At 40.1% G+C, this 9572-nt stretch overlaps 1 protein-coding gene across 1 annotated transcript in view; it reads left to right on the plus strand.

Annotated features, from left to right (window-relative positions):
• The window catches only part of bop1 (BOP1 ribosomal biogenesis factor), a 58745-nt gene extending 53740 nt beyond the window's left edge, over positions 1–5005 (plus strand). Inside the window, exons 11-16 of the mRNA XM_066715801.1 lie at positions 1083–1215; positions 1514–1694; positions 2706–2994; positions 3190–3274; positions 3519–3626; positions 4023–5005. Of these exons, the coding sequence (XP_066571898.1) occupies positions 1083–1215; positions 1514–1694; positions 2706–2994; positions 3190–3274; positions 3519–3626; positions 4023–4176 (950 nt within the window). The 3' untranslated portion in view covers positions 4177–5005. The remainder of the gene's footprint in view (positions 1–1082; positions 1216–1513; positions 1695–2705; positions 2995–3189; positions 3275–3518; positions 3627–4022) is intronic.
• The last annotated feature ends 4567 nt before the right edge of the window (positions 5006–9572 follow it).

The following is a 9572-nucleotide window of genomic DNA, read 5'->3' on the forward strand; positions in this document are numbered from 1 at the left end:
CTCCCAGAGCTTTTCAAATTGACTACATTTGCACATCTTACATTTTAAATTTGCTTGTCTGTTGTTTTTTTCATTATTAGTGTTTTGTCAGCAGATGGAAAAATCATGCCCAAACAAACCACATATACACTACCAAACTTCTGAATTTTTACCTAATGTATTAAGCCCAATTTTCTGTTGCAAATGGGTCCACTTCTGTGTACATAATAGACATTTAATTTGATTTAATTTAATTTGCTGTCTTGTATTGTACGATTCTGCACAGAAGTCCATATAATCTCCCGAGATGGGCACGTGTTTGTAGTTATTTATATAAAGCTATGCTTGATGGACAACTGGAAAGCCTGAAGTTTGAAGGCAGGAGTCTGTTTAAACTCAGCTGATGTACCCTGGGATCTCCAGGAACACAGATTGGCCCAATAAATAACCTTCCGTGTGCATTCATATTTCTTAATGTAGTGTTTTGTGAACGTATATCCTGTGCTGATTCAAGCCCAGATTTGGCCTTTGTCGTAATGAGGTGCGCAGTATAAACACTGGATTATGAAATTATTCAAGGTACAATAGTATTTGGCTTCACTCTAGGTTACTTAGGACTGTGTCATTACTCTTCCATGCATCAGAGCCCAAAGTATGAAGAGGTCTTTCATCCCCTTTCAATTCCCCCATCACCCCTTGGTGGAGCACTAATAGAAAGCAGATCAGGTCAGGAAGCATTTCCCCTTCTCTCCTCATCTACCTCAGGAGAAATACAGCACTTTACCTGATTTAATTACACTTTAGCGCTCTATAAAAAGTGCTAACATGACCAAAAAGAGTTGATTCTGAAAGCAAATGTTACTCCTTAAGCTTACAAACATAATCCTTGTTGAATGGCTAAACATTTCTTTACATTTTGTTTGAAACCTGATTTTCTTCTAACTTCAGACGTGTTGTAAATCAGTTTCTGCCCACTCTGTTGCTTAAAGGATTAAAGTGATTGTTGCTCTTGCTTGGTTTGATGTTGTTAGTGGCCATTGCGTTGGTCCATGTGATTGAGTTCTGCTTCTCACTCTTCCTGCTTTCTCTCCCGCTGACTTCAGGCTCGGATGACTGTACTGTGCGCTTCTGGGAGGTCAGCACAGCTCGCTGTATGAAGACGATTGAAATTGAAGGAGCAGTCAAAAGCATAGCATGGAACCCCAACCCAGCTATATGCCTAGTCGCACTCTGCTTGTAAGTCTTGTCTCTACATATCATAAAGTGACTTTTGTACTGTACAGGTGACCTCATTCTTTTTTGTCTACATACGCATATATTTACATGTTAAAATGTAAAATGTGTTGACTGCTCTTAATTAGATTACTAACTAAAACCGTACTATGCTAATGGTGCTAAATTTACATAGAAATTGAAGTTATTAATATTGTGTATTGTCAATGTGTTTGGCTTTTTTCTTTTTTTCTTTATGCATCTGCAGTAGTGTATTGCTTTATTCACATATCTTAAACAAACGGTTTTGTCTGTGTTGCAGTGAGCAGACCGTGATGGTGGTGAATCCCAACCTGGGAGACCGAGTTGTGTGCAGCGCCACCGACCAGCTCATTTCCTCCTATGAGCAGCCCGAGGAGGACAAGCCGCAGCCCGTGCAGTGGCTCATCTCGGAGGGGAAGGACTTCGAGAGAGGACTGCGCCTCACCATCAAGCATCCCAAGGTGAGCGTTCATGCACACGTTTTCAGTTTCCTTTTAGCATGAGCGACTCCAAAACCAGGTCTCAACCTCATATCCAAGAGGACTGTATGCTGCTCTGCTTTTCAGTCCATCTTCAGATCTGTTACCCAGCTGATCGAACTGCTGAATTATATTTGTAAACAAATGTTTGATATATGTTTAGATTCTGGTGACTTAGAAACAGAGCTCGGGAGACGTTGTGGCCCTCCAGGAATTGAGTCTGAAACATCCACTCAAAGTGGGCTTGACTCGGGCAGTGAAGTGACTTCCAGTTCACCTCAAGGTAGCAGAGATGAAAACCTCATCTCCATTAAATCCAGGGCTTACACCTCTTGGTCGGTCCTGCAGAATTCCACTTTGGTGTGAATGACCAAGCAAAGAAATGCTTCCAAGAGGCCTGTCGCTTTTCACATGATTTGTATTTGGGGAAACTGCAAGATGTTTGGCACTGTGTTGGGTAGATTATGGTATTTTTTCCAATGGAAAAAATATAAAGGAACCTCTAGTAATGCGTTTGAATTAAAGTATAGGAAAAATATATTTGACATGAAATATGAGACAATGGGGACCCTGGAAGTAGTAGCAGTAATAATAGAAAGTCATCTTTTAACATTTTTCCTGGTCTGTAACCAACTGCCAAGATTGTTGGTTGATAAGCTAAGTTCCTCATAAATTGTATATTTAAAAGCACATATACTTTATAAATGTATTTTTTCTAATGAAAAATATTTGGACAAGAAATAAAATATAAAAAAAAACAGATTTGGCAAATGCAACACTTAGTTCAGTATTATATTTGGTCTTGAAACTTTGTCTGCAGGAATGCAGGTGTATGTTGGACAAACTGAAAATGTGGAATTTTGTTAGAAGCTTGAGATTGGGCTACATGAATTTTTACCCATTTTAAGGCTCTTTATTCTAAGGTATAATGCTGCCATCCGTTCTCCTGATCTCTGATGTTCCTCTGATCCTGTTTTTGTTTCTGTCCTCCAGTCAGTGAAGCAGGTCACATGGCATGGGAAGGGGGACTACTTTGCCAGTGTGCTGCCCGACAACGGCAACACGCAGGTTCTGATCCACCAGCTGAGCAAGCGGCGCACTCAGAACCCGTTTCGCAAGAGCAAGGGGCTGGTGCAGTGCGTGTCCTTCCACCCCGTCCGGCCCTACTTCTTTGTGGCCACCCAGCGCTACGTCCGCGTCTACAACCTCATCAAGCAGGAGCTCACCAAGAAACTCATGGCCAACTGCAAGTGGATCTCCAGCATCGCAGTCCACCCGGCAGGTCAGTGTCCCTGTGACTTGTCTTGTATTTAAGCAGTTAAACCTCGCCATGCTCTGCTGTTCTACAAAGAGCGCAAATATACCACAGGTGCCACGTGTTATAAATAGACTGTGAAGGGTCTGTGGCTTGGAGGCCTGCACTGGGATCATTGTCTTGAAGCGTGTTCTGACTTTTCTGTCTTTGTGTCTGTTGCAGGAGACAATGTTATCTGTGGAAGCTACGACAGCCGGATGGCATGGTTTGATTTGGATCTCTCTACAAAACCTTACAAGGTTCTCCGGTGAGTGAGAATCCGATACTTTAAACAAGTGAATTGCAGAATAATACCAGTTACGTGCCTCGGTATTAACAAAGGATTAAGCATGAATAGGCAGCTGAAGCAAATAGTCCATATGTTGTTCTTGGGCATTAATATAATTTCTTTCAGCGTTCCAGGATGGATATATTAATATGCATATAATGAGGGGTCCCTTTGGTTCTGTTCAGCCAGCCGTAGTCTGATAGGGTGTGTTTGAATATTTTAGGCATCACAAGAAGGCTCTTCGCGGTGTGGCTTTCCACAAACACTACCCTCTGTTTGCCTCTGCCTCCGATGACGGCAGTGTGATCGTCTGCCATGGCATGGTCTACAAGTAAGTTTGACTTTCCTATTCTCCCAATCCCCTGTCCTCTGCTTTCCATCCAGCCCCTATATGGAAAAAAGACAACTGCATCCTTAAGCCAATGCTGATCACGGTATTGTCAAGGATTTTAGTGAACATAACAAAAAATCTTATCCATTTAAGAAGCACATTTATTTATTTATTTATTTATTTATTATTTTTCAAATTAAAGATATCTGTAAATACTGTGCTCAGTATGATAACTTTCAAATTCTTCCCATCTCTTTTTCTGCATACAATGTTATCTGTAATGGGAGTTTGCTGTTTTTATTTATTTTTAAACAGTCTTTACTGTAACTGCCCAGGAAGGCCCAGTCTGGTTTAGCTCTTGGATCTTACTAAGTTCTCTCTCCATCTCCTCTCCAGCGATCTGCTCCAGAATCCTCTGATCGTTCCAGTCAAGGTTCTCAAGGGCCACGAGATCTCAAGAGACCTGGGAGTCCTGGATGTGACTTTCCACCCCACCCAGCCCTGGGTGTTCTCGTCTGGAGCCGACACCACCATCAGACTCTTCACATAGAGCAGCTGCTAGCGCAGGTGTCCCGAAGGGCGGTGTGGGTGCGTAAAGAACACGCCTGCTGGTTTGATCAGCCTGGAACCCATGAAGAAACAACCTCAGTCTTCAAGCAGACAGTGTTACGCCTCTACCTTACCTTGAAGAAAAGGAAAAACGTAAACTTAGTGAAAGAAAAAAAGAAAATAAAAAGTCTGGTTAGTTTGTGAAACCTCTTTTAAACCGTACTGCAAAATCGTACAAGGTTTTAATATTTGTTATTAACCAGACCCCCTTTCCCCCATGTTTCCAATAGCAGCACACTATATATAAAATATGCCTATATCTTAATACATATTTGTCCCTGGTGTTTCCCCCCTGATTCAAATACTTTTTTTAAAAGCCCAGAACCAACTGCTCCTCAAGATGAATCCACTAGGCAGCAAGGATACTCCTGCTGAACGAGAGGGGGTAACAGGCATGTTTAGTCTCATGCACCACCCCAGTCTGGACTGGGGAGACTGTTCCAATCGCTGAAATGTGCAGCTGCCATTGCTGTGCACATAACACATAAAATCTGACCACAAATGCATGGAGCGCGAGTCTGCCAATGAAAAGTAAGATGCACATAGAAAACCGTGCCAATGGAAACAACTGTGGAGACCAAAGCAGTGGAGGGTTTAATGGATTGTGCCGTTTAGTAAATTAATGTGCAAGTATCCATTCATTTAGAAAGGAAGACCATATGCAATTCAAGAAATGATCAGACTGTTGGTGTCAGTGATGTTATTCAATTTATGATGAACTGTTTTTTCTTTCAATGCTTCTTTTTAATTAAAACTATGCTTCGAAAGTCCCTGTGGTGTGATTTTCTTTATTTGTGTCATGGAAATCAAAGAAATGTGTGTCAGGTTGGGACATGGGAATAATAGTCCTTATAAACCTGTCGAGAGTAGAACCTGAATTGTGGCTTCTGATTGGCTACTGGAGTAATGGCCAGGAAAGACCCTTGGAATGTCGAGAAACCACATCAACACCAAGAAAAAAACGGGCAAAGAAAATTAAAAAGAAGTCATAAATCTGAGTTTTATTGCTATTAAAATATTGAAAACTGCTCTGCTAAATGTCAGACCATCAGTTCTTCCACTAGGAGGAGAAACAGCCAGGAAATGTCCTGCCTTGTTGGTCATTATTTAATTTTTTTCATCAAGAAACAACAGAGCCGTTGAAAAATATAGAAGTATCCCTTTAAGTATGTGTGTTATAAATAGCCACAGGCTTCTTGTTCAGATCACAAAACCGCAAGGCCAGAATTGGAAGTGGAGACCTCTGAGATTCGTGTCTCTGATCTTCCAGACCAGGAAAGATTGATTCCCATTTGTTATAACTGTAGCACAATTTGATTCTATTTTATTATTAAAATGTATTGCTTTTTTAATGACTGTAATCAGTACCTTATTTAAAATATTTAGAGTTCCTTGCTTGGTGTCCTGCAAAGCAAGCACTGTAAGATTAATACATACTTATTGTTGCCGACTTTTCCCCCTGCTTTTTTCTTAATATTTCTTTCACAGTGGTTGTAGTGTTTATTTTTAGGTATGGGAATGCTGTGGCCGGTGATCCATGTACAGTAATTACTAGTTGTATCAGGGGGATTGGAGATTTCTGCCTGTTCAGTTTCCCCTCCAGCACCATGAAGCAAAAAGCCTGTTTGACAGCCCTACCTTTTCAAAGTATTCAGATTGTTGGTGGTCCTACAATGTAGCTTTCCATCAGAAGTGACCAGACCATGCCTTTCTTTTTGGATCACTGTTCTCTGGCTTTATATTCTGCATTACACAGGAGTCTTTGCTCTTTGGAAAACTGCTTTATTTTGCAGGGGTGTAGAATATAAGGCTGCTAATTTGGGGTTGTATCAGTAATGATTGTTTTAGAGTGATGTCTTTTCCACTGTAATCCAAGCTCCGCCTTGTTCGTAAAGCTTGCATTACACCACTAGCTTGCTCCAGTGTTTACCACTGTGAATTGTATTACGCTATGTTGTATTACTGTGAATTATTGCACAAAATGGGTGGTAATGTTACAGCCAATTAAAGCATTTATTTTGCTATTGTTTGTAAATTTGTACAGGAGTGTATTGCTGCCACTCGAAACAATAAAAAAATAGAAAAAAATAAAAGAAAAATGAAAAAACTGTAGTCCAAAACCCTTTGTAGTTCTTAGGGGTAACCTCGCGAGTCGACAGAAATGAATAGGAACTGAAACTATTTTGCTCCTGCGAATCGTTTTTGGTTAAAAGCCTGATCTATTTCATTGTGTTGTGTTGTTATGAAACAAAATCAAAATGCTGCCATAAATTATACTAATTAGAAACATGTACCAGACAAAATGCTAACAGCGTAGCCGGAGTTGCCTGCTCAGGATTCGAGCTGCGCACCACAGGAGCCGCAGCCAGGCCACTCCGGCACAGTACAGTGTTAAGCCCACTACACTGAAAAACCTGCTTTCACAACATGGCTTGACACCGTACTGACTTTTCTGATGAGTGGTTAAGTCACTTGTAATGTGTTCATATACCATGTGAGCCCTGTTTCACTAGCTAGTGTCAGACACTGTCCACATTTCTTTAACCTTGGTCTTAAGCATAAAGATGCATTACAATGATTGAGCCACGTAAACGGACCTGTGCTCAGTATGATAACATTCAGAAGGGTTTCAACAGAAAACATGTCAGGTCTTGGACTACATTTTTATATATATATATTTTTTCCCTACCGAAAAAAATAAAAATCCTCTGGCAGCAACACGCCCCCAAAATATGGATTTATTTTTTTTATTTTTTTGGGGTGCAGACCAATTTGGTGATTTGGACCTTAATGGGAACAAAAGCCAGAAGATGCAAACTCTCATTGAATATCATTGCACAGGATTGTCATGGTCAAGCATTGTTGTCTCGCACATATGAATGAAGTTGAATAAATGACATTAATTATTTAACTGCACTACCCCTTTCTAAATGCAAATGACCATTTCCTTCAATGATGCTGTCTGAAAAAAGCTTGCCAAGCCGTTTAGGTTGAAACACTTCTGAGGTCTAGAAAGCTAAACTGGTTTTAATACCGCAGGTGCAGTTTACCTGATGAAATGTCTGATTATTGATTTATCTGACATTAAATCTATTTGCATAATAGGTAGTATGGAAGTCCTGATGAGAGATGTGTATTTTTAATTGTTTTTTAATTATTGGGATGATTTTTATTTGGGCAACTATAAAGAAAATTCTAAGCCATCATATCCATATATGGCATATAAACATGAAATGGAGACATCGAATGTTTATCAGTGTAACCTTGGCAACACCTGCATTGTTCAGTGGTGTTCTGTTCGGCAAATCAGAACTTTTCCGGAGCTAAACTAGTCATTTCTCTTGAGATCAACTGGCATACAGCTGCTTTGAAGTACTGTATTGCTCCTCAAATATCTTCTGATATCTTCAGGTTGTCATGGTTCTTTGTGTAGCCAGTGCTACGCAGGGCAAAGGCCGCCAGAGCAAGGGTGCCAAGCGGCGCAAGGAGGAGGCCAAGCCTTGCAGTGTGCTGATGTCCACCACTGGCACTGCCAACTCCCCAGCCCCTAATCAGGACCGTCAGGCTCTGTCCAGCCAAACTGAAAAGGCACCCACCCCAGTCCAGGCCACCTGGGGCAGCGAGAAGAGACAGCTGGCCGGTTCCAAGTGTTGGGTACGGAATTGGGATGATGAGGAGGAGGAGGATAATATCCCAAACAAAATCTGCAAGATGCCCCTTTGCACCCGCTTGATGCCTGATAACCATAAGGGCAATAATGCTACTTTGCTGGCACCCAGGGCAGATGCCTGGACAACTCGGAAAATCTAGTGATACCTCACAAATATATATTCAATATTTTTCTTTACTTATTCTTTTGAGTTGTCTGCTTTCCCAACATTTCAGAGTGCACTTTCACTTATAATTCACAGATCAGGTTTTAATGTGTCGTATTGGGTTTGTGGAGTTGGATGATTAGAGTAAATCTACGAAATTAAGTATTTAAATAACATAATTATTCTTGTTTTTTCTTAGTTTAGGGGCAACTTACACTTTACACTTACACACACACATCAGTGTGATTTTTACAACTCTAAATAATCAGTTTATTTACTAGTTTATTATCATTTGCATTTTTGTGCAAACAATCTGTCTAACTCTCCAAAAAGAGTTTGTGGGGAATGAAAGGTGACCAAATTGGTAAATGTGCCACTGCCCATTGTAAAGGGTTGTAAAACTGACTTGGGTGTAACAGCAGTAAATCTAATAACCCCCAAAAGGAGATCTGAAGGCTTAATTGAATTCAGAACTGAAACTAAATATATATATAAGGTAAGAAACCTAATGTTTGGTACATTTTCAGTGTTTGCAGTGAGTGAGATTGTATTGGGAGATTGTGCTCTTGAAATATTGAAATAGTACTTTAAGGAGGAACACTGAATAAGATGGAAGTACTTTGGTATTAAACATGACTGATGAAATGTGTGTCCTTTAGAAAAACACATTTCAATGACTCTCCAGTGTTTAATCGTTTTCTTCCTTGAAGTCCCCAAAATGACTTGGACTTCATTCACCTTAGCACATTTATCAATTAACACTAGGAGTAGCCCGAGGAGCCTCAGTCTCAGTCTGATTGACTGCAGCTGGCGCTTTCATCTGCTGCTTTACCATATCTCCCGTATCTCTCAAACCCTGGTGAAAATCCTTCCAGCTCACACATTCAGAGGGAAGGTTTGCCTCAGTCTTGATTTCGTTGTTTCGTTGTATTTAATCCATGCAGTGGGAGCAGATATTTCCTCATGCATGCTATCATAAAATCTATGGAGTAGTTAAAGCCTTTAGATTGGCAACAGACGCATAAAAGGTAGTCTTCTGTGTAATCAAAAAATAAATTAAAACTCTGAGACTGGATTAGCCTATACCCATATCAACTGAGGCCCATCATAGGCCTTCGAAATGCTGAAATCTAGGTAGGTGTAATTAAGTTGAAACCCAAATTTGTTGTAATTTTACATTACCAGCTGGTCAATCCATCAAAAAGGAAGAAAGAAATAGGAGTTCAGGTTTCTCTTAAACAAAATAAATCCTGCAAGTTTCAGTTCAAGTGTTCCATTTTACAATATGATATTTATGTCACAATGTGTTTAGTAATGCTAGGATAAGGACAAATCTATGGCAAATATATAGCAACAAACTAATTTTAATGTTTGATTATGAATGCAATGTTTGGGCTATTATAAAGCTAAAAAAAGGGCTTTTAATTTCTGTCTCATTTCAAATATTTTACGCTACACATTGTTTTTTCACACATATATAACATAACATAACATGCTTCAGTGTTGCCTTATGGTGGGCTGT

The sequence above is a fragment of the Amia ocellicauda genome, chromosome 10 (assembly GCF_036373705.1).
Source record: "Amia ocellicauda isolate fAmiCal2 chromosome 10, fAmiCal2.hap1, whole genome shotgun sequence".
Classification (NCBI taxonomy): Eukaryota; Metazoa; Chordata; class Actinopteri; order Amiiformes; family Amiidae; genus Amia; species Amia ocellicauda.